General features: G+C 44.3%; 1 protein-coding gene and 1 long non-coding RNA gene across 3 annotated transcripts in view; one reads left to right on the top strand and one right to left on the bottom strand.

Annotated features, from left to right (window-relative positions):
- LOC110261683 overlaps positions 1-24,943 on the top strand; it is a 258,687-nt gene that overhangs the window by 77,366 nt on the left and 156,378 nt on the right. The gene's annotated exons all lie outside the window — the stretch shown is intronic.
- The window catches only part of NPAS3 (neuronal PAS domain protein 3), an 875,835-nt gene continuing 856,485 nt past the window's right edge, over positions 5,594-24,943 (bottom strand). Inside the window, 4 exon segments of the mRNA XM_021099860.1 lie at positions 5,594-9,275; positions 9,278-10,078; positions 11,976-12,100; positions 15,770-15,917. Of these exon segments, the coding sequence (XP_020955519.1) occupies positions 8,683-9,275; positions 9,278-10,078; positions 11,976-12,100; positions 15,770-15,917 (1,667 nt within the window). The 3' untranslated portion in view covers positions 5,594-8,682.

Consider the following 24,943-nt stretch of genomic DNA (forward strand, 5'->3'; position numbering starts at 1 on the left):
TAGGCTAAGGGTTGAATCGGAGCTGCAGCTGCTGGCCTACACCACAGCCACTGCAATGCGGAATCCAAGCAGTGTCTGCGACCTACACCACCATTCACAGCAATGCTGGATCCTTAACCCACTGATGGGGCCAGGGTTTGAATCCTCGTCCTCATGCATACTAGTCAGGTTCATTACCACTGAGCTACAGTGGAACTCTGGACATTTGGTTTATAGGCAGGTTTCAGGGCCTCCTCACGCTGAGTGGGGTGACTGGGGTGGGGGTAGGGAGAAGTCAAGGGAGGTCAAATTGCACCAATGGAGAAAAAAACCACAAACCACAAGGGCCTTAGAGGAGCAGGAGGGAGGGAGGCAGGTGGGAGACCAGGAGAGGGTGAGGAGCTGGCCTTGGTAAGGAGAGAGCAACACCCCCAGAGGTGGTGCCTCTGTGGTTGGGGAGGAAGGGCAGTGGAGGGAGAGTGGCCTGCCTGTGAAGACAAGGGTAGGCTGGAGGAGATCCAGGCTTTGAAGGGTGCTTTCGTCAGCTTTGTGGGCCCTGGACTGGAGTCACATCTTTCTCCCTTCTATCCCACTGCCTCTTTTAATAAGTTTATAAATGAAAGAAGATTGGTTGTAAGGCAAAGTGACATAATAGGCCAGGTATGTTCAAGCCACTGGCATGCTTTTAAATGAGAGCAGTAGAGCAGGCAGAGGATGTTTTCCAGGAAGCCCACAGGGTCCTTGAAGACTGGAGCTGCCTGGCTGGTAGCCTGGGGCTGGGGGCTGGTCCCACTGAGTCTAACTCCCCACGCCTCCCCCACCCACCTTTGGTGCTCACTGCTGGTTGTCAGCTCGCCTTCTCCTAGATGCAGATTGATGAGAAGAGAATCTGATCTAGGTTCAGGCCATATGTCCCAAGGATGAGATGTGACCAGGGGATTGTCTCAGATCCTTGGGTTGGTATCTCCTTCCAAGAAGTTTAAATATCTCCCTATCCATCCTTCTGAATCACATTGCTTTGCCCGCGTTGCTTGCTGGTTAGAAGCAGAGGCCAGTGAGATAGTCCTCTTGTACAGGGAGTCAATGGGAGCATTGCCGTGTTAGGGGATTAACCCTACTGCACAAGCTTTCATCTGAAGAGGGTACCTTCTTTACATTGCTTTGCTATTTTTCTTTTGGTTTGTGAGATGCCTCTGTTATCCGGGAACAGCAGGTCATAGACCTACCTTAAATCATGTTAAATTACTCAGTAAAGCAGTTTAACTGTGGGTGCTTTACAAAAACTACAAACTATGTTAAGAATTATTGGCCTTCTGTAATAGTTTTATTAAAAAGGGGCACATTATTGCATTGCTGTTATTTTCTTGGCTTTTGGAAACTGACTTTTTTCTTTTTACTTTTTTTTTTTCCTTTTGGTTTTAGTGCTGCCTGAAATGAAATAAACCTTCTGCCTGTTTTTATCTCCCAAATAAGGTCTTTTCAAAGATGCTTCTTTGGGGGAGTCTGGAATAATTAATTCTCTCCCCCCTCCGTCTTTCTCAATGCATTTAATTTGAACTTTCTTAATGAAAACTCATCTCTCATAAACGCTGGGTTGGCCCGTTTTGTGTGTGCTTACTCTGTCCTGCTTTGAGTGATGTGTAAATAAGAGGCAATCTGGTGATGAGTTTTGCTTGTGTGGTGCAGAAGGGTGGAGGGGGAGGAGGGTTTGATGAATAGAGGCGACCAGAAAATGTACTTGATAATAACATGGCCATGATTGATGTTGTAATCCTGAAAAATTATCATTGTGATATAATTATTTGTTTATGAACTGTGCCCTGAGACTCCCAAGTTTGTGATTATTCATGGCACAGATAAAACTCTAAAGTCAATAATTCATCAAGGGTGTAATGGTTTTGTTTGGGGGGAGGTAGGAGGGGTCACATGGATATTACATCCTGTTTCTGACACTTCTGCTATAAATCTGAGAACTCCTTCAGTACAAGGAAGAGCCACTCCTTACCCTCTGATCCTTTTTTTTTTTTTTAAAGTGGCTTTAGTAGTTTGCATATATTATGTCTAAAGCTGAGATTAATTTTATTCTAGAAAAATTCTTTCACCAGAGGAACACGATCTGGGTCATTCCTATTGGTATAGCCCGTGATGGCCCAGAGAGGTGAACAGAATGGAAAAACAACTGTGGTTTGTCCTCAGGAAAGTACGAGGCAATTTACTCGTACTTTTGTGTTTGGTTTGGGTCCATGAAAGGAGACAAAGGAGGCCCACTCCTTTTCAGAAAGTTGAGTGTGGCCTCATGATTTTTATTTGAATTTTAAGTGCATGATTTCATACGTACGTATCAGGAGTCTTGGCATCTTACCCCAATTGGGCTCCTGTAAAATGACGGATGCTACGGTTTCTCTCATTCTTTCCATTTCCTTCTCATGGTTGTTTCTTTCCTGCCTCAGTTGACTTACAAGGGCATAGCCCACTGGGAGTTTGCTCTGGATGCGTTATGCGCCTTTACCCCAGGGTTCTGTACATGCCGGGGCTGTCTCTCCTCCCCAGCAGGGCTGGGGAATGTTGTCTCAGAGGGCATGTGGAGTACAATGAAAATGAGAAATGTTTTCCCAAGAATAGGCCTCTGCTCACCTTGCATGCCTTGCTAGTAAGCTAACCTCTTTCTTTAAGCTGCTTTTCACCTGAGCACATGCCAGTATCACATGGAGAGTAGATGAACAGAGGAGGTGGGAGACCCATCTTAACACAAGGTTGTGAAAAGACCAACATGTTCTGGTGGACTAGAGGTTCAAGATGAAATAACAATTTGCTTGGGCTGCTAAGAAGTGACTTCAGTTTCAGGCTGTTTTAATTAAAAGCTCAGAGTCCTGAGCAAGAGATACAATGGGACTTCTAGCCCATCAGGCACCAGATAACATCTGGGGCTACATGACTGGTCCATTTTAATAGAAGATGTTATGGTCTGATGCGTGTTCTCCATTCGTCTAGCTGTCCAAAGTTTACTAAGTCAGTTACTAACTGCTTGGGTTCTTTTCTCTTCCTGCTTTCTGTTTGTGGTATATAATTTATTGCTGAATACAGAATAAATAATATTGTGGACACACACATACATGCACACACACATCCTCCAACCAATATTCCTTGATGGCCAACTCTGTACCAGCTGTATGGACTACTCAGGAAGGCAGAAATGAATGAACCTGCTGCTTATCCACTTGGCCATTCCTTTGCCAGTTTCCTGGTGGAAACTTAAGCCATCCAGCCAAACTACATGGACATTTTTCATGGAATCTCTGCCTCTTGACAAGTCATGTTTCACTTTCATTTGTCCACATGTCCTCATCCATCAGTATTTAGATCTTTGCTGAGTCAAGACTACTCATAAATCATTGAGCTGGACACTACTGGGGGGGCCATGAAGATGATCAAGCCATGATTTGTGCCCCTGGCGTGTTTACCAGGTTGCCCCCCCTTTATGGTGGTTTCCCAGGAGATAGAGAAAAGCAGAAGTATCTAAGGGGTTAGCTTACCTTAGTGTTCCAGAATTGTTTCTTAAGCCCACTAGCTGTCATCATTCTTCAGAAATCATGTTCATGAAGAGGGTTTGTATTTTTTACTACATGATATGAAGCATTAGCCAAGGCGTTCTGCTTGTCTCCCTTGTCCTTCACTCTTTCTAATTTTTGAACCCAAATAATAATCTTCCTGGCTTGAACAGACTCTCCTTTGGGCTTGATAATATACATTATCTCTTACCTTCAATGTGATGCATAGGCCAACTTGGTTTTAAATCATTTTCACATGCTCAACACGTAAAGGCTTTGACTAGGATAGGTGAAATGAGTTACAGTTCATAAGGACTATGACTACTTTCTTTATGCTCAACTGGATGTTAATCTTCCCTATTGTCCTTTTTGTGACCTTAAAGTTTTTTTTTTTTATTTCTATGTTTAATTGCCAAATAACAAGTATCAGTTTCAGCTAGTAAGGAGAAGATGCAGAGAGCTGGCTGTAGATCCCCATTCTGTCCATAACCTGCAAACTGGAGCCTTGACAAAGTGACCTGCTGCCACAAAGGTGAGGGAGAGGTCCTGTGCCCCAGGGATGGCAGGGCTTCCCAACTGTCACTGGGGTTGAGCCTGGTGCTCGCTCCATCTCTTTTCCACTAAGATATGTTCTTTATTTTGTTAGTGACATATCTTAGCATTGATGGGTACAAATAAAGGACAGGAAACTTGATGTTAAGGGAGCTTGAGCTTGGGTAAGAATCTAGCATTTTTACCACTTCTACTGCAGAAGCTCCAGATATTGTGAGGATTTCAATTCACTCATCAGCATATCTAACTTTCCTTTTTCAGTTCACAACTGCTACCACCTCCAGATCACAGGGCTGAAGGGGTGCCTAACATTAGAGTGTTATGGCCAATATTGCCATGCAGCCTTCAGCGGGTCAGCCGTCTGCCTTGGTAGACCCTTCTCCATCTAAAGCTTTGGAAGCCACTGCTAAGAGCCAGATCCATCAACATGCCCACAGAGGGCCTTGGATAAGCTGGCTCAACACTCATTGTCACCTGTATGGGACTGCATTTCTGGCTTCATCAATTTGTTTGCTTCTCAGTTTTGCTCTACTCTGTTCTTCTGACCCTCAAAAGCAAAAGGGAAAGATAAATTTTGGTGCAGTAGTTATGAGGGCCCCGTTCTGTGTTCTCCATACCCCTTCTCTATTTCTAATCCTAAGTACTTTATTTCAGGGGACCCATAAAGGGCACAGTAGAGAGATCTAGGGCTCCCCAACCAAAGCCACATTTCTACATCCACCAGGCTGAAGCCATCCTCCATTAACCAAAAGCACCCTTGAACTGCACCCTTGAAAGACAATTAGGACATGCTATTTACTATAGTTGGGAGCTTTTGGACAAAGTGCCTTTTCTTTCTGCTCCATCCAATCACATCTCTTTTCTGTAGAGCACAGATCTAACAGGTGACCCACCTGTATCCTTAACTTTGGGAGAGCAGCTGAAGTTGCCTCGATTTATGTTTTGGAGTCAGCCAGCTGACCTGCTTCAAAACAGGACAAGCTGCATGCCGACCTAACCAATAATACAGCACAACCGTGACTTGTCTTATCTGGAGAAAGAAAATACATATTTAGTATACAGAGAAGATAGAAGCAATGGAACATTTGGTTATACATTGTAGCTCATAATAAATGAAAATATCTAGTGCATTTTAAATGATTAATGTATGAAAACTGTCATCACTTACTGTGCATTAATCAAGAAAAAATGCACACTTTCCATAGTGGTTAATGTTGTGGGCCTGTTGTTCAGCTTTGATAATGTGCATAAAAATGCTCATATGACAATGAGTTGGGGTAGCTGAAAATTTAGGATGGTTGCAAGTTTGGTGTAGTATTTGGATTAGCATCTTAATCTGTGCCTTGTCAGCCTTGTTGGTACACAAGCTATGTATTTTGTCCAAAACTAGCAAAAATATGGATGCTTTAAATTTTTTTTTTTAAATCAAGAATAATGACCAAGGTACCTGCTTAAACAAATACTACCAGCCTTCATTAGTTAGGATGGTTACATGTAAAAGAAATGATGCCAGATAGTAACAAATCCAAGAGAAGTTTATTATGAAAATGGCACCTGCGGATGAAAAATTAAGTTACATAAAGACAACCATGTATGTGACATGTATGAGGATCTACAAAAGTATAAAAAGAACCCTGTTGTAAATGAAGTATGTACATTTCTGATTTGCAGCATTATCAATGGTCAATGAAAAAAAATGTTTCAAAATAAGCCAGGCACTCAGGAAGTTAGGTCCGGTTAGCTTCACACAAAACAAATGTACCATAGCTGTCGCTTTGTAACATTTTAATTTTTTTATATATATATATTGTAGAGTTGGTAACACTGCTAAGAACAGAATATCCCTTTCCCCATTATTCAGCTACTTGGCACCAGTCTCCTCATAAAAGTTTTCATATATTTGTACAAGAAATAGTTAAAAACACAGACACAGTCTTCACAGGTAATGAAGTGTTTTTTTTTTTTTTTCATTTTGTAATTTTAACACTATGGATTTAGACAGCAGCTGTGATTATCTGTTAGTTTAAATCACCAGGAATCATTTTGACACAACACAGAAACATTTATAAAAGAAAAAAAAAAAAACAAAACAGCTGTCTAGCTGTTCTTTGTAGCTGATAGGTGCATTCCTTTGATTGTTCGATAGCTAGAGTAGAGCTTCCAAAATTAATCTTTAAATTTTGTGATTGGCCTTCTTCACCTTCTAAATCTCCTTAAATCCTTCAAGTAAGTGCACTATGAAAATTTGTGGCATTTAACTTTTTTTACTCTTCCACAGTGGTTTGGGCCCAACTCATGGACTCAAAGATCCTGAAGGAATCCACTCAACACAGTGATATTCAAAGGACAGCCGTAGTTACTATATTAGCATTGCACACATAAACAAATATATATGACAATTCTATAGTCCATGACCCCCTCCCCTTTTGTTTTTTAAAAAATGTTGGTTGACCTTTGAAATAATTTTCTGTCTCACTGGTAAATTGTTTTATATATTGCTCCATCAGCCAACCTGGAAGGAAACCAAAGAAAAGCACCCACTGCTTATAGGTAGAGCACAAGGGACTCTGGGAATGTTAACAGCTGAGGCTATATGGCATCAATTTATTTTATATATCTGAGCATTTTCTTCAGTGCTTTGTGTGGCACTCCAGAAGAAAGAGTCGTACCCAGGATTCCGTTGTGGGAAAAATGGCTCCATTAACCTTGAGCTAGTTAAGAGTCTTTTTATCTCTGAGAACGAGAAAGAGTTTGGAGAAGTTGGGGGGTGGGGAGGGGAAGGTGAGGCAGGGAAAAGGGAAACTGAGAGAAAGAGAGATAGAGAGAGGGAGGGAGAGAAAGGGGAGCGGTTGGGAGAATATACACCAGCAAAAGCAACAGCAGGAATAGTAAAAAGTGAAACGGAAGATTCACAGACAGTAGAAGCAGCATAGGGTGACATTACAGAGGAAGGCCACCGCACAAAAATCACTAACCCCCAAGAATCACTGATTCACTAGGACTGCAGGAATGGGACTGTACCACTCCGGACTAGAGATAGAGCACAGAGAGGACAAAGGACAAAACAACTACATTATCTTAGTATATACCGCATATAGAAACACACATGGAAACTGCAATGGGCTGACAGCCAAGGACACGTACACAGCGCACACGTTACAGTTCTCACATCTGTTATTAGATGCCTTAACAAACAGCTGCCAAAAATGGAGTTGAAGAAGAATTTATACTTGACAGTCATTTGGAGTGTTTGACACTACACTGATTTCTGGCAACAAAGACAAAATAGGATATATTTTTTTTTCTTTTTCTTTTTTTCTTTTTTTTAACTTAATGTGCAGTTTTCAGTTGCAGTTAATCCGTTTGAAGCTTATTTTAACCCATTCTTTAGTTTTAAACCTTATTGGTTCCAACCTAGAAAGAAAAGAACCAAAGGGGAAAAAAAAAATCCATCAAATCAAATCAGTCCCCCCAAATACCAACCTTCCTTTTTTTAAGCAAGAAATGAAAAAAAAATTAAATATTTTTTCTCCTTCTTTTACTCCGAAGTGTTAATTGAAGTTGTAAAAATTAGCCTCAGTTAGACTGAGAAAAGGGAAAAAAAAGCTCAGCAAAAGGCAATATGTACCTAAACTGCTCCTCAAATCAGTTTGATTGAGTTTTCCAAATGCCCTTTTAAAAAGGACTTTCCTGACCCATTAAATTTAATGTGAGGCTATGTTTGTTAGTTGGGAGGTAAAAAATTTTAAGTCCTGCAGCAAACGTTAATGAGGGCTTTGTCTTAACTAACCAAGGAGACTGCAGCAACGGACTCCAGACCAGGACAGAACACATTCCCCCCACCCCAAAACCCAGCCCAGGAGCTGCATTTTGTATGAAGACATTACAGATTAATAAATGATAGCACCATGGTTTTAGAAATTAAGTTAATGTTTCAGTAATTAACATTTAGTCCAACTTTTTTTTTAAACATTCTAGTCACAGGCCAGAAATTAAGAACCCAAATTATTTTTATGTGCAAGTAAGAAAACCTTAAAATCTTAACCATCAAAAGAATTAAATTCTGCATAAAATTCTAAAATACTATCCTCCTATTTTTAAAGGAATTAGGAACAAAAACCAAAAAAAAAAAAAAAAAAAACCGAAAAACAAACACCACCCCATTTCATTTGACTTAGTCAAACAGGGCACATTGTTTATGCTTGTCTCTTTCAATCTTGATCATATCAAGATCTTTAGGAAGAAAACCCAATGGTTGTCACTTGAGAAATCTCTTGACCACAAGACTGAGTATTCTATGGCAGAGGCATATACACAGTAAAGACATCTTAATAAAGATGCAAAGGAAAGCAAAACAACCCAACACACATCTCAGAAGAAGACAAAATGGCAGGCAACTGGTCATCTGACCCTCTGAAGGCCAAAAATAAACATATCTTTACAGGAAAGAATGAGTCAAGTGAAAGAAAGGGGGGACGGGAAGGGGACCGTCGTGGTGAGAGAAGATGCTGACCTGCTCGAATTCAAAGTGCTAGAATCAAAGGTCTAAACGAAAACGCCGACGATGCCTCCGGGCGGGGCCCCAGGCCGCACGGGGCGGCGCTCAGTCCTCCTTGCGCTCCAAAGTCTGTGCCGCGTGGATGCCGTTGCTGTAGACGGGGAAGGGCAGCGTGGAGAAGAGTCCCTCAGCCGTGGTGAACACGTTGCCGGCGGGCATCTGCGTCAGGCTGGCCGCGCTCACTGCGCCGCCGAACGGTCCCGACATGTTGAGCCGGTGCACGTGGTGGTAGAGCATCTCCATGGGCGTCTTGGGGTCGAGGCCGAAGCCGGGGCTGTTAACGTCCACGAAGTTAACAGCGTGCGCGTTGGGCAGCAGGTTGCCCTGCATGGCCAGGGTCACCTCGGCCGGCGCGTATCGGATGGTGCCCGTGGTGTAGACCCTCTGCGCGGCCGTGCTGGTGGCCGCCAGGGTCCCGGTCACCCTATGCACCAGCGGCAGCACGACGTTGCCGGCTTGCAACCGCTGCAGCGCCTCCAGGTCCCCAGTGTACAGCAAGGAGTTGGAGGCTCCCGGGGCACTGCTGCCGCTGCCGCCGCCGCCGCCGCCACCGCCACCGCCACCACTACCACTGCTCCCGCCTCCCGGGTGCTTGTCCCGCGGGGACGCCGAGAGCGGGGGCGACAGCGGGTCGGAGCGACGGGGGCCAAGGCCGCGGGAGCCGAGGAGCTGAACTGAGTCTTGCCGCGGGCTGCGGCGGTGCCGTCGGCGCCGGGCGGGGTGAGGACCGAGTCGGGGATGGCCACGTGCAGCCCCCCGCCGCCCGTGCCGCCCGGCGGGGACGGGAAGTGCTCTGAGCTGGGGGGCTTGGTCATGCTGTAGGGCGACTCGTTCCGGGAGATCTCCCGGTTGGGCGGGTAGTTCCAGATGCTGCTGTCGTTGTCGAAGTTGATGGGTTCCGAGATCTCCGTCTTGATCTTGAGCACCGAGGCACTGTTGGGGGAGGACAGCAGCCGCGGGGGTTCCACCAGGCCCGTGTCCAGGCCGCCGGGGCTCGACGTGCTGGATAGGCGCCGGCGACTGGCGCTGCCGCCCTTCTGCCGTTTCCGCCTCTTCTTGCGCTTCTGATGCTTGCTGGAGGCCTGCGCGCCCCCCTCGCCCGCGCTGTCCGAGTCCTTGGCGCTGTCGGAGGACAGCGACTCGCAGTTCTGCAGCCGCAGGTCCGACTCGCTCTCCACATAGCGCTCGACCTTGATCTGCATGGGGCCCAGCGCGCCGAAGCCGCCGCCGCCGTCCTCCGCCGCCTTGGGGTTCTCAAAGTCCGAGTGCTCGAAGCTGTCATCGCTGTCGCGGCTGTCTGGGTTGCTGGAGCTGTGGCCGTCGTCGTTGCAGTTCATGTCGTTGTCGCACGTGTTGCCCGACTTCTTCCGGTCGGGCTCTGGGTCTTCGCTGTTCTCGGACTGATTCCCCTTCTCATCGGACTTGGAGTTCTCATTATCCTCTGCGTGGGGCCGGGCCGCGCGGGGCGGGGATGGGGCGGGAAAGGGAGACATAGGAGAGGCCAGGTTAGCAGGGCCAGATCCATCTCTCACCTGCAGGGGTGAGTGGGGTAGGGCGGGGGGAGGGGAGTGGGAAGGTGGAGGGGGAGGTGGCTTGCCCCACCTGGAGCTGCTCCACCGCCTTGGTTACTTAAAGCCCAGGATTTCTCTCTCTAAAGGGCCTAGATTAGCTGTGCTCTGACTCAAAGTGTAGTCCATGGACCCGCAGCATTGGTATCACCTGGAGATTCTTCAGTTGCATAGGATCCCCAGGTGACTCTTAGGCACCTTAACGTTTGAGAAGTTCTGCAAAAATACTCAGGGAATCAGAGTAAATAAGCTGGTTTAGGGTGTTAGTGGCACAGAAAACTGATGATATGCAAGGTGACTTTCTAAAGAGGTCTGCACCTTCCACTGGCAAATATTTGCTCAGTATTGAAAACCATGCTATTTATTCCTAAAGTTATTTTTCTCTATCAGACTGAATGCCATTTGATTCATTGTATGTTTTATTTATTTTTATTTATTTCTGTCTCTTCCTGCAACTGGAATGTAAGCTCCATGGAGCAGGGATTTTTTGTCTTTTTTGCTCACTACTCTATACTACATAATAAATAAATAGCAGGGGTTGTCTATTCTCACCCTGCTCTACTAAGGAACTTTCAAATGAAGGTAGTTCAGGACACAGGAAAACAACCAAACTCCTCTGTGAATGCTCCTCCCCTCCATAGGGCCTCCCAGAAGCTGTGTGTGGAGTGGAGGGATATGTTTACAAGCCTGGAGAGTGGGCTCCCTAAGGTGGTGGTGGGGGGGGGGGTTGTGGAAGGGGAGCCCTAGTCATCTGGCACATTTTAGGGAGGATGGATTTCCCTAACACTTAGGGATGAGGCTGATTTTATGACTCTGCTGTGATGCTTTTGGATTGCAGCCTGGACTAGAACCTTGGGCAAATCATGTAACTACTCTGGCCTTCATTTATGTAGAAGAAGAGGCTGGGTTAGAACAGGCTTAGGATTTTTTGCAGCTGTAAATTGTATGAGTTGTGTGCTCCTTGGATCTATGTGTCTTGTGGAAGGTGTCTGGGGATTGGAGGAAAAGTACATTTTTGTATTAACTTTTCTGTGCTCCAAAGAACTGCTCAGAAAGTATACTTCTCAATATAACTAGAAATGGATTTGTTCAACACAAATTCAGAAAATGGGTAACAGTCCAGCACCCAGAAAGATTCATTTACTGATGCCATTAAGCATCCCACTAGCCTCATTCCCAGCCTGAAGAGGAGGTGAATGTTTGGGGCTCAAAGTCACAATCTGTCTTGGAGCAAAAGAGGCAGCCCTGCTGTCTGCTTCTGGTAAAGACAAGGGAGCCAGCTATGGGGTTAGGGCAGTGTTTTTTCTGTCAGCCAGTGGAGGGCTGACATTAAGTGATGTCTAAATCAATCAATCTCTCTGTATATTTGTGTATGTATATTTATATACCATAATGTATCTATGTATATATGAATATATATTACAATGTGCATAAATACCATAATATACCTATTTTTATGTTATGACTATATACTATAATATACATATATGAATGTATATATATACTTATAAGTGTATTTTATATACCACCACATACGTATATATTTATATATAGTGTATGTGTACACATGTGTGTGTGCATATGTATGTGGTGGCTTAGAAGTACACATACATACTGTGTTGAGAAAGACTCAGTAATAACTTGATGTGACACATCTCTCTATACCATGTGACCAGTCACTGTGCTTGGACGATGGCCCTTTGGCGTTGCCCACCCCTTACATTTGGAAAGGCAAGCTATAAACTGCAGAACATGGAGAAGTCGTAATACCTGTAATACCTGAGGTGTCTTTAGAGTCGGATTCAGAGTCGGATGTCTCCGAGGATTCTGAAGTTTTCTCTGGCAGGTGGGGGAGCTGTGCAATGTCCATCGGCGTGTCTTTGTACTCAGGGTTGCTGTGGGGAAGGGAGGCGGTCATCAGGAGTGCAGACACCTATTCTGTGTGGGTTGCTTCCACCCGCTTCTTCCCATTTCCTTGCCCCAAACTTTGAGAGTTGAGAGAGTTTGGAAACTGAACATGACATCTTTTCCGTGCTCATCACAGGACTTTTACGGAAGCTGGAACTGTGTGTGCTGGGGTACAGGTGCACCTTGCTACAATGATTGAATACCCAAATGCTACCTGAAAGCCACCAAAAGCTTTTCAGTAATCAGGTACCACTGGGGGCTGGGGAACCGTGCTGCTTGACGTTCCTGCCAGGATCACATCTGGGGGAAGGGAGGACGAGAGAAGTACCCTCAACAATCCATTTCCACGCCTCCTGGTGTGCCCAGTCTTTTCTTAGGCTCCTAATGATTCCATTGCTTCAGTACCTTTGCCTTAGCTCCTTGACGGAGCTTCTCAGCTGTTCAGATGGCTCCAGAGCCATGTCGGGGGTGGGGAGGAATGGGGGCACAGAGCCCTCAGCGCCTAACGATGTGACAGATGCACAGGTGCACTTGGGCTGCATGGATTATGGCTACTGAACTGTCAACACACCCATTACAATCACATTTTCGTCTGCTCGTGTGGTGTACACCTGTGGCTTGTTAGTTGGAAATCTGATTGCAGTGGGGAGAGTCCCAGTGTGAAAGAGGCCCCAACAGAATGGATCTAACCCCATTTGCACAAATGTGCTTAATTTTTGTTCTATTTTTAATTCAGAAACAAGCCGCTTCTGGAAAAAACGAGTGTGTTTGGTCAGTTTGTGTTAGCTCTCTTCCATAAATGCCACTCTAAGGCTGGCCTGGTGTATAAGCAGTAGAGGCTACTATAATCTGCAGGCACAAGGAAAACCTCTTGCCTCAAAATGGAAAATGCCTCTTTCTTTCTTTCTTTCTTTCTTTCTTTCTTTCTTCATTCATTTTTTAAAATTATTTGTCTTTTTTTGGGCCACACCCATGGCACATGGAGGTTCCCAGGCTACAGGTCGAGTCGGAGCTGTATGCCACAGCCACAGCAACATCAGATCCAAGCCGAGTCTCAACCTACACCACAGCTCATGGCAGCACCAGATCCTTAACCCACTGAGCGAGGCCAGGGATTGAACCTGCATCCTCATGGATGCTAGTCAGATTCGTTTCCTCTGAGCCACGATGGGAACTCTGATGCCTTTTCTATCTTTCCATCATGGCCAGCCATCTGGAGGCATAGCATGGATGATTACCAACTTGCTATTTTCTAGTGAAATACCTATATTAAAGAATTATTGTTTCAGTAACTACTGCAATATCCTAGGGAGGGTTAGTTCACTTAGATGACTTATCAGACGTTTACTCCCTAGTGTGAATTAGCGTCAGCAGAAGAGCTTTCTCTAGATGATCAGATGAGCCTGGTGGTGGAAAGGTGGCCTTAGCCCTTACACAGTCTCTGTCATTCTACCACACGTTGTGAGGGACAGGAAGACTGGAGGAGCAGTCATTTCAGAGCAGGAAACCACATGCCTGGAAGGGGCCCAGAAGTAAGGGATTCTGGCGGAAGAGGGAGCATGAAAATACTACTCAGGGACGAACAAAGGAGAACATGGGAAAGAAAAACAAATTTCAGTAGTTGCTATGTGGGCAAGGCCTTTCTTCTAGAACGCCAGCCTAGAGAAGTGATGCCAATGAGTAGCAGAGTTGGGGGAGCTTCCTCTGCTAAGCTCACCTCTCTCAGTCTCCTTTGGTCCAGATGTCATGGGGGTTCCCAAGTTACTTGCCATCTGACTCAACGGTCTTTTATTATTGAACCCAGGGTGAGTGTCCAGGTCAGCTAAGACAGGTCTGCTTCCTGCCCCTCCATATGGAATTAAGTGCACCGGGAGCCCTAAAGGCTCATGAGCTTATACCATGTGATCCTAGGCTAGACCAATAGCGTGGATCCAGAGTTAGATGGCGTGCCATTTCCTTAACCATTCTCACACTTTCCATTTGGGAGCAGAGTAAGAAGTCATGAGGCTTATAAGACAGAAAGATCCAGACAGGAAGAAATCTCCCTGAGTGAGGTTAACAAGCATAGGGATTACTTTAGTGCCCTAGGTTCCATCAGCCTGAGGGACAGACATCTTCCAGTCTACACTGCCCCTGTCACTAATGTCTAATTTTTAATAATAATAGTCTCCTTGGCACAATACCATTTTTGCCTAGCCACTGAAAGTGGGTGTCACAATACTTTATTCTGTTTTCTCTTTGGCAAGTGAGTTTTTATAACCTTCTGCATTATATATAGCCTCTGTTCCATAAATTTCTACGTAAGGGAATTCCTTGGTTGCAGAACCCAGTTTGAGCATGTCCCAAACACAGGGGAGAATTTGCACAAAAGGCAGGCTTTGGAGAAAGCCACATTAAATACCCATACTTTTACTTTTAGAGAGAGTTAATGTAGAGTAGAAGAGGTCAAAAAAGGAAAAAGAAAGTAGCTGAATGAAGACTCTTCTAAGTGGTGCACATTAAAGCCCTCTCTAGAGCAATAATCATTAGCGTCTGATTGATAGGCTATTGGTAGCAAGCACACGTGTGCCTTCAAGTCATCACCAAGGGATGTGAGCACACCCTGAAGGATCAATGTGGTGATGAGCCATGGCTGTCAGTATCTCAGCTCCATTTGACTGTCTCAAAGAAAAATGGGATTCAGGTACCTCCTGTCTAGATTCTCAGCCAAAGGGCAACCACTTCCATTCCTAAGACCTACTGGAAGTTTTTTCCTACTCAGACCACATGTAGGCCCTGCTTGGTGGCTTTAGGCAGAGAGAAGTCAAAGACTGGAATGACAGTGGTGGGAGGGAGGCAGGCTGAGCATTCTGATAGCTTCATGGCAGGATTGGTAGAGGAGCTCCCAGAAAGACCACCCAGGCTGTTGGCCTTGGTTACTTTGGTGCTAGTCTGAATCCATCGGCAGCAAGCAGAAGGGGAAGGAGAGAGGAATGGTATCATACACCGGCATTTAGGAAACTAGTGAGTTTGGCCACGTTAATGGATATAAATTTGAGGATGCATTAAAACAGCATTCAGACTTGCTTGAGACCTCAGAGCAGGCAAAAGAAGATTGCCTTCATTTTTATACAGAAATTGTCTTGATTTTGGCAAAGCAGCTCCCTTTGCTTACCGAAACCTGAATGCCTGGGGCGTCCAACTCTAGGTAATATGCTGAGAGCTTCAGAGGGCTGGGATACAAGAGGAACAGAAGGACCCGTGCCACGTCTTCCCCTTCCCTTTTGTACAGTTTCCACAAGGGCTGGAGTGCGTGAGTATGAGAACGTGCGAGTGTGTGTGTGTGTGTGTGCGTGCGCGCACTTCCACTGTAGGAGAGAAAGTCAGTGTTCTATTTCTGGCCCAAACATTTGTGGGGAAACCAAAGCAACTTCTGCAGAGCTGCCCAAATGCTGGCAGACCAAGAATCATGAAACATTTTGCAAATCTGCCCCGGAAGTCCCTACCGACAGAGCTTTGATCTTTTCTCATTTCTTTGAATCTTGTGAAAAGAAAAGCAGCATTCTCATATAATCTCATACCAGATACTGTCAAGAGGTAATACAACATGTCAGCTATTAACCATTGGGCTACATATTTTATAACTGAGACGGAAATGAAAAAATTCAAAACTATACCTAAGAAGATAATTCACCCAGATGATATTCTTCTCATTGGCGTTCTTGGCATTAATAGCTATGGTGGCACTAGACTGTATCCAAATGTATCCTCCATTCTTCTGCATCCAACGATAGTACTTGGTCACACACTGGCCCTTATTCAGCACTGGTGGGAAAAAAAAAAGCAACAGAAAGCAATGCATATTAAGACTGGGACCAAATGGTTATCATCTCTGCAAAATCTGAAGTTTAGAAAGGGGCGGTCCCGCATCAAGCCCAGGATGCCCCTCTGTGTGCTTAATGTAGAATGCCATTAGTAGGACAAATAAAATCACCAATTCAGTGGAGCGGCAGCTCTGGAGCTAGGGTTACTAGCATTTGTAGCAAGAATTTATTCCATTTTGGGCAGCCATGGTATGAAAGGAAGGATAACAGGACTGCAAATCTTTTTGGCTCACAGAACACCTAATGCGGTGTGGATACTGTCAATGGGTTTGACGTCAGATGTTCACAAAGGCAAATTTGTATGTGATTTATTCATAGCTTCAAGGTAGACCTCTTTGTGGCTCTGGATATCTGAATGGTTCCGAAGATGCTTTCCCCCTCTGTCTTTGATCATTTCACGTCGGCGTGAGTAATACCAACCAGTGTCCTTATACACCGGTTCCTTTTGATCTTGTCGAAAAGAATTTATGGTTGGAACGAAATTTACACTGGTCAGCTTGGGGAGGTTCTGGTGAGAATTGGCTTAATGTTGGAACAAAATACATTCCCTCACCAAGTCAGAGAGAAACGCCGGCCTAAGGGAGGCACAGAATTGACATGGCTAGAGCCAAACAGAGTGACAGCTCCACACAGGCTCTGAAATATAGCCCCAAATGAAGGAACAAGTAAAAACAATCAGTAATGTGAAACGGTGCCATTAAATACCCACAGAAAGAGAGCTTTAAAATGTAGATGTTAAAAATGATACTTTAACCCTAGTCTTGCCAAGTTGCAATTGATTTGATTTGTAGCTGGGTCCTCTTGAGCTAGTAAAAGGGGGGAAAGTGCAGTAAATCAGCCCCTGAAATAAAGTGCTATGGATGGGAATAGCTTCAAAGGATTCTGGAAATCTGCACAACCTGCTCTTATCACTCAGATGTGGATGGCAGCGATTCCACACCCCCCAACAGCGCGCCAGCCAGCCGGCCACTAGAGGGCAGTGTGCACTCGTCCACGCTGCCCACTTTTGGCATGTCCTTGTCTCCGTCTGCTAAAATGAAAAACCTCTAACTGCTGTAATAAATTTGGCTAAATTAGCTGCTAAATGGTTATCTCAAGTAATATGTATTTGCATTAATCATCTTGCTCTAAACCAGAACAAGCCAGAGTCCTAAAGACGTAGTAAATTCATATTGTCCATTTAATTATGGCTAATAAGTGCTTCATATACAATAGTTTCATGAAGTACATTTTGATTTTTTTTGGGGGGGAGTGGATGGGTAAAGGGAAGTCACTTTGGAAAAGAGCTGTGTTTAAGGCCGTGGAAGCTCTCCCCGATGTTTCTGAGCCACTCTTCCTGGCTCTGAAAGTGGTCAAAAATCAAACTGCCACATATTTTATCCATAAACATATAGATTTCAACACTTTTTTTCCCATTCTCCTTTTTTTTCCCCTCACAATACACCAAACGGATGGTTGTAAAATTTAATGCTTATGTCTTAACAGTTGCTTCAAGAAGCCTTGCTCTGATGAGTGCTTCAAAGAGTGGCAAGTTCAGTTCTGAAACTATTCTACAGTTGAGGGTATTTTTGAAACCCGGAGCTGTCATCCTCTCTTGGTGGCAAGGCTCCACAGGTAGGATTGTACTCTGCTTTTGTAGGCAATTGTAAGTTCTGCCATTCTGCATGCATGGCTTCCCCGGCTACAAAACTGCGTAGCGAAGCTGAAAGCAGTAAAATACTGACTCTGCCATACAGCTCTTCTGTCAAACCATTGTTGCATGCAACAAGATGTGCTTTTATTCAAATCTCTCAACCTGGTTAACTATTAATAGAGGAACGATGGGTTATGAAATTCTGTCCACACTTTTCACAGAGACAACTTAGAGCACCCCAATCAGCACTTGGTGTGTAATTCTACCTGTTCTGTGTCTGTAATAAGGATAATTTCGGATGGTTCTCGTATTTTTAACGAAGGCAAAGAGACCAAGATGCCCCCTTTAGAGTTATGTGAAGAAAACCCTAAGATGGTAGGCCAGACCAGCCCAGTCTGGCTTGGAATTGGACCCAAATCAGGCAAAATGAAACAAAACAAAACACCTCACAAACACAGTACATAGAAAGGGCCAAAGTGAGAAAGGAAGTCAAATTAAATTTGCAGAATCTGCATAAAGATCACCTCCCACACACACGTTCTTAATGATACCTTCTCTTACTTACAAACAGAGAAACAAAGAAACTAACAAAATCTCCTTTCTGAAATGCATGACCAGCAAAACATGGGCCTCAGGGCTGGGCTCCATCGATGTGCTGTAAAGGGGCTGAAAGGCTTATCTACTAAAAGAGTGATGGAGTGTCACCTTTTTGCGTTAAGGCAGCATGACTCTGGGTCTGATTAGGTGCATCTGTGTTTCCTAAGAAGACAAATACAAATTTATCAGGGCCCCTGATTACACGAATTTTATTTATCAGGCAGGCCAAGGGCCATCTAGCCAAGAGAGGAAACCTCGGTGAGAGGCAGGAAGGCCAGGTAGGTTTACGTGAGGAAGTGGTGGCAAAAGGGCTGCAGAGGAAGGGACCCCTAAGGGTTCCCTGTGGGGTCAGGGGCCACTTGAGTGCCTTCACTCCCATGGTCAATACCACAAAGCAGATCTGAGAGCCCTTCACTGTCAGCTTTAGAAGATAAGTTTGACCTAGTCCATTAATTTGCTCTGTGCCATCCTGACAAACAGAATTCCAAGTCAGGCATTCCAGCATGATCTTAGATCATGACAATTTCCTGAGGATCAGTGTTTTCTGCATGAGACCTGATGACCCAAGAGAAGGCACTGAGTTAGCTCCTACTGTAGCATGCATGTTGACCAAAAGATTCTACCCCCATGGCTTTTGTTTTTCAAGAGGACCCATAAAAGAGGTCACAGGAGAATTTCGCTTCAAATGAACGAGGACTAATTTTTGCCTGGAGCTCCAGAATATAGATTTATGATTTGGGGATGAAGCTTCCTTCTTTAAACAACAACAACAAAATCATACTGGCAAATCAGTTGGATCATTCCAGCTGTGCCAGAGGCAGGATCTGACAGCTCTTCCTGAGCCCATGTGGTCCTAATCAGCTCAAGAAGCAGAGCCACCTTGGTGTCACTTTGAAAGAGATTTTTAGTCTGTAATAAAAGACAACTTGAAAAACCCCCAAACTTTTTTTGATTCTTTTTAATCCAGGGCTGTTGTTTCTATTTGGGGGTTTTTGCTTTAAATGACAGAGAGAAACGAGAGAATGTTCATGTTGGTCTATTTCACAAAATCCCTTTTGTGCAGAAAAACAGAAATAAGCATGATGTAATAAGTTACTTGATATGGAAGTCCTTAAAAAACAGTTAATTGTCCCTTGAAAAGAGACAGATACTCATCAAACCAATGAGCCCAGGAGAACATTCCTAACAGTTGTGCTCAAACTATAAAAAGAGGAAGCTGAGAGGACATGTCTATGTGGACTACATTTTTAGTCTTAGGCTGCGATACAACTGGAGTACTTCTAACACATAACCTGGCATCTTCTCTTTGGTTTATGCCAAATTTACTTCTTGGCTGTCCAAACTTTTTGCTAGGGAAGCCTATGTGTATGCCTCGCTGAACTCACCGATCACATCATAACCTTTCTAGAATGAGGTTTTTTACAATTGTGCTGTAAGAATTCATTTTTTTTTTAAGGATCTCAAAACATGTAAATGGCCATTTCTTAGGTTTCAAAGGGGAAACCTGAAGACATGGGGAGGCTGTGCGTGCTTTTCCCAGATGCGCTTGCAGTCCCGGGTGGTGCCAGGTGGAACCGAGGTTGCCTCTGTTACCGCATGGGAACTTGCTCCTTTGAGCTCTGAAGTCTAGTCACTTTTGGCCACTACTGTTCTGCTCTGGGGAACACCCAAGAAGCTGTCATCAGGGCTGCCCCACTTTTTTTTTTTTTTTTTGCCATTTCTTGGGCCGCTCCCAGCATATGGAGGTTCCCAGGCTAGGGATAGAATCGGAGCTGTAGCTGCCAGCCTACGCCAGAGTCACAGCAACGCAGGATCCGAGCCGCATCTGCAACCTACACCACAGCTCACGGCAACGCTGGATCGTTAACCCACTGAGCAAGGGCAGGGATTGAACCTGCAACCTCATGGTTCATAGTCAGATTTGTTAACCACTGCGCCACGATGGGAACTCCTGGGCTGCCCCACTTTCTAAGTTAAAGGTGCCTTTGAGTCACAGACTGTGCTCTTCTGGAGGACAGAAGTGACTCCATATTTGTGAGAAGAAAATACTGCAGACAAGCAGAGACGTAAATCTTTCTGGTTGAAGTGTTGCATTTGACCTGTTCACCTGACCATTTTTTGTCTCTCAGTGTCAAAATCTATCCATCCCTAACTGTGGAGGGTGCAGCAAATACAGTTCCATCTGCGGAAAAACAGGGCGAGCTCAAATTTCAGAACACGGGAACTTTTCCACCCCATACACATTTTAGCCCCCAAGGACTGGCTGCTCACTTGGACTGACTAGCTTTTTAAGAAGTCACCTGGCTGCTTAGTTTGAGCTTAGTGGCAGGCACACAAGAAATGGATGGCTTGCAGAGAATAGCTCCTCTCCCCGCCGAGTCTGGTGAGCTCTGGCTGGAGTGCACATCCAGGGCTCTGCATGCCGTTACCAACAGAGGGATGTCAGTGTTCCAGGGGAAAACTTTGTCCACAGCGCTCGACCGATGGTTGAAAGGGCATAAAGGAAGCCTGTGTCTGTGGCAGGAACATTAACTCTGTTAGTAAATCAAAACAAATCAGTCCAAGTGTGCCTTCAGAAATATGGAGAAAAAAAGAGAACATGGTCTCTTCCTGTTGGGCTGGTCTACAAAATCAAAGCCAAAGCCTCTAAATAGTGAGTTGCTTGTGTCCTGAAAAGAAGGAAGCAGTCTAATTCCGTTTGAAGAGGAGACGAAGAACGCGTCTCAAAAGCGGTCTTTTAGCCGAGTGTCTCACAAAAGGACATTTTAGTGGTTTGCATATGCATTAAAAAGCTGCAATACTTGGGGTATTCAGGTAAGTATAGAATAAATAGGAAATGGTGAGCTCATCGTCGATTTCACACTTGACATTCACATGGCGGAACAAAGAGCTTCATTATCGTCATGGTGATATGAGGGTGCATCTGCCGCTGCTCACCCCCCCCCCCTTGAGCTACCTTCATCAATGGCCGTAGAGAGTGGGGAGCGGGGGCTTTTCTGCTAGAAACTCCAAACATTATTTTTGAATTCACTAATGTGGAGAGCATGTAAGTTGGGGGAGGGGGTGCTAGAATCCACTTTCTGCTTAATACCACGGTTGGGTGCTTAGCTGTAGCCACTGGTTTTTCTTTCCACATTCACAAAACTGGCAGATGAAACATGAAAAAGAATACTGACTCTTTAATCTCGGCTTCTCCACCTAAGGCCCAAGGCAGGCTGACAGGGAACTTCATTCTGGAAACAGGATGACTTTTTTTTTTTTTTAATTCTGGATTACTTTTTCCTTTGCTTTTGAAAACTGTGGACTATAGGGGAATGAACCTGACATAGACTTAAAACAAGAACAAGTTTCTTTATCTAAAAAGTTACAGTCCTTGATGCTTACGGGAAGGTCATTTTCAAAACCCACAAGAGCAATAGCATTAGAGCCAGGAACTGTGCATGAAGTGCTTTATTTACTTGCAACAGAGACAGTTTCTCATTTAGAAACGCTCCTAGGATCAACCCAGGCTTTGACGTTATGCAGACTTTCCTATAGATTTTGCAATTAGAGAGCTAGATGTCTTAAATAGCCGACATCCACAAATTGGCTCTTGTTTTTGTTTTGTAAATCTATGTGCCGAGCAATATTTGGTCAAGTTTAGTGATATTTGATACTTAATGTGAATTATGAGCTCAAGGACAGAAGACTGTGGATGGTTTGTGCAGGACTGTGCATCATCTATGGATTTTCCCCCTAATACACTAATGACAGGCCTGCTTGGATTGCTGTCTGTGTGATTTATAACTCCGGAAGAGGTTTTTTCCTATGCTACTGCCGATTGATAGATTTTTATTAACTGTTAATATTGAATCATGCAGAAAACTTTTCATTGATTGCATGTCAATTTGTTAAGTTTAAAAGATAAATTTCCCTTTTCTTGGTGATAACATGCTGAATTGGAGACCAAGGCTTTTCAACATTGATGAGATCATGTCCTATGGGAAGAAGCAAAGTAATTGTTGGCATGAGTGACATCTGAGATCTCAGACTTTTTTTTTTTTTAAATCTGTTTTTGGTCCAGGCAGGGAGTTTCAGTACCACATATTCCTGCCCTTCTTGACCTAAAATAATTATGGACAAAGTATTTTTTAGCCCCCACCTTCTTTTTGGCTAGGGATTTGCTATCTAAAGGGACACAGTGAGCTCTTCAGCTTGGAATTAAGATTTATGAATAGGAGGAGTTCCCGTCGTGGCTCAGCAGTAATGAACCCATCTAGTATCCATAGGCAATACTATCCATGACGAGGGTTCGATCCCTGGCCTTGCTCAGAGGTTAAGGATCTGGTGCTGCTGGGGCTGTGATGTAGGCTGGCGGCTACTCCCCCATTAAATCCCTAGCCTGGAACCTCCATATCTTGCAGGTGTGGCCCTAAAAAGCCAAAAAAGAGAAAGACTTATGACTAGAAAACGAGGGGCATGATGGATGTATTCACTCATTCAAGAAATAATTTTTTATCCATGCCTTTGGCATGTGGAAGTTCCGGGCCAGGGATGGAACCTGTACCAGATAGTGACAATGCAGGATCCTTAACCCACTGAGTTACCAGGGAGCTCTGAGAAATAATTTTTTTGAATGTGCCTCTCTGCACCAGGTGCTGAGGGACAGCAAAGAGAGCCAAATCTGTCCCCAGCCTGTCCGCCTGGATTAGTTTCAATTAGTGCTGGAAGTTTCACTTCCCTTCCCAGGGATTAGGTTCGGTTTGGAGGATGAAATGCGGGACAACGAGACTCAGGGGAAATGTCTCTACTGCGGACTGTTGGAAACAAGGGTTTACCTTTCTTTGCCCCTGGACAGAAAACAGATGCTTATCAGTCATTTTCTCTAATAAGTTTATCACAGTGATAGTTATGGAAAGTGGTGTGCAGGACTGGGAAAGCGGGTCCAACTTGGCCTGGATACCCCTTCACCTTCCTTAAAAATGAAGAGGAATGGGGATTAGGGAGGTTCAGCTGGGAGGTAGGGAGACTTAAAACAAGGGAAAAGTGGGAGGTGAATCTTACTCTCCAAGTTATGTTTTTGGCAAAGCCTGTGTCTCTGGGTGCCATCATTTCATTAATTCCACTAAACAGCTTTGACAAGAAATATCCAAGTGGTGAGAGGCATGAGTATACAAAACTAGTGTTCTGTAAAACCAGGAATACTTAAAGGAGCCCAGACAAATTGCATGTGTTTACCTGCTCTGTGGATTGCCAGAAATCCTGGTACTCTGTTGTGAAAGCATTACAGATGCTCCCAGGGATGGGCATCCTTGATGGCCTGATGAACAGCGATGCCACCACTTTCTGGGTAATAAAACTCTCCTTTGGGGCTCTATGTTTGGTGGTCTTTCCCCAAGTCCCAGAGGACATAAACCTTGATCGTTTAAACCAGCCATGGCGATTCTACCCAGTGTGTGACTGGGGCTGGGGCATTTGATAAAATGCTGGGCAATGACTCAGAGGGGTCTTCTCTTTCCTGGAAGCCTTGTGGGACTATTTTCTTTTAAAAAAATGTACATGAAATAGGAACTGACTTTGGACGTTGTCGGAACTGATCATTGGCAGTGCTATAGCTGTCTTTTGATTGCAAAGAGAAAGTTAAGACACTTGTAGAGAAAGTTGAAGTCATTTTTGCTTGGGCTTTCTGTTACTTGAAATTAGGTGTATCTTAGCTGATGGATGTACGTGACAATCCCAGGAGGCCAGAAGGGAGTGGGAGTTCACAAAGAGGTTCAGATAACTGATCCTTTGTTAACCCTATATTCATGGAGAAACAGTGTATACTAAACGCATACACAAATTAAATCCTGCATTGCTCATTTAAAAAAAGTTTGAGGAGTTCCCGTCGTGGTGCAGTGGTTAACGAATCCGACTAGGACCATGAGGTTGCGGGTTCCTGGCCTTGCTCAGTGGGTTAATGATCCAGCGTTGCCATGAGCTGTGGTGTAGTTTGCAGACGCGGCTCGGATCCAGCGTTGCTGTGGCTCTGGTGTAGGCTGGTGGCTACAGCTCCGATTTGAACCCTAGCCCGGGAACCTCCATGTGCCGCGGGAGTGGCCCAAGAAATAGCAAAAAGACAAAAAAAAAAAAAAAAAGTTTGAGGATTTTTTTTTTTGAGATATGCAGGGTGTCATTAAATCAGTATTTTAAAGAAAGTATTTTTTTAAATGTCATCATGTTCTTTATTTTGTACAGAGTATAAGAAGTAATGGAATTGGTTTTATTTAGGTTAAATGATTTTGTTTAAAATGGCTGATTGACAACTATTGTTTTGCTTTTCTGATTGTACTTTATAAGAGCAATGGGTTAGTTTCTTTCAAATATCAGGTTTTTAAAAAAAATTTTTATTGTTATTTCCCCAATACAATTTTTTTTCTACTGTATGGCATGCTGTCCCAGTTACACATACATGTATACATTCTTTTTTCTCCCATTACTATGCTCCCTCATAAGTGACTAGACATATTCTCAGTATATATACACATGGAATAGTACTTAGCCATAAAAAAGTTTTTAAAAAATGCTTATAAAAGCTGCTACTAAGTGTAATAGTAATAAGGAAAAGCCCAAGAATCCAGGTTAGGATTGTACTGGAATATGTTGGTCAAATAGAAGATCTGGTTTTCTCTCTGGGCAGAGAGAAAAGATCACATTTTATATTTTGTGTCTTTCCTGAGCTCTCTGAATCCTGGGATGCCCTAAACACTCCCCATCCC

Source organism: Sus scrofa, chromosome 7 (genome assembly GCF_000003025.6).
Source record: "Sus scrofa isolate TJ Tabasco breed Duroc chromosome 7, Sscrofa11.1, whole genome shotgun sequence".
Taxonomy (NCBI): Eukaryota; Metazoa; Chordata; class Mammalia; order Artiodactyla; family Suidae; genus Sus; species Sus scrofa.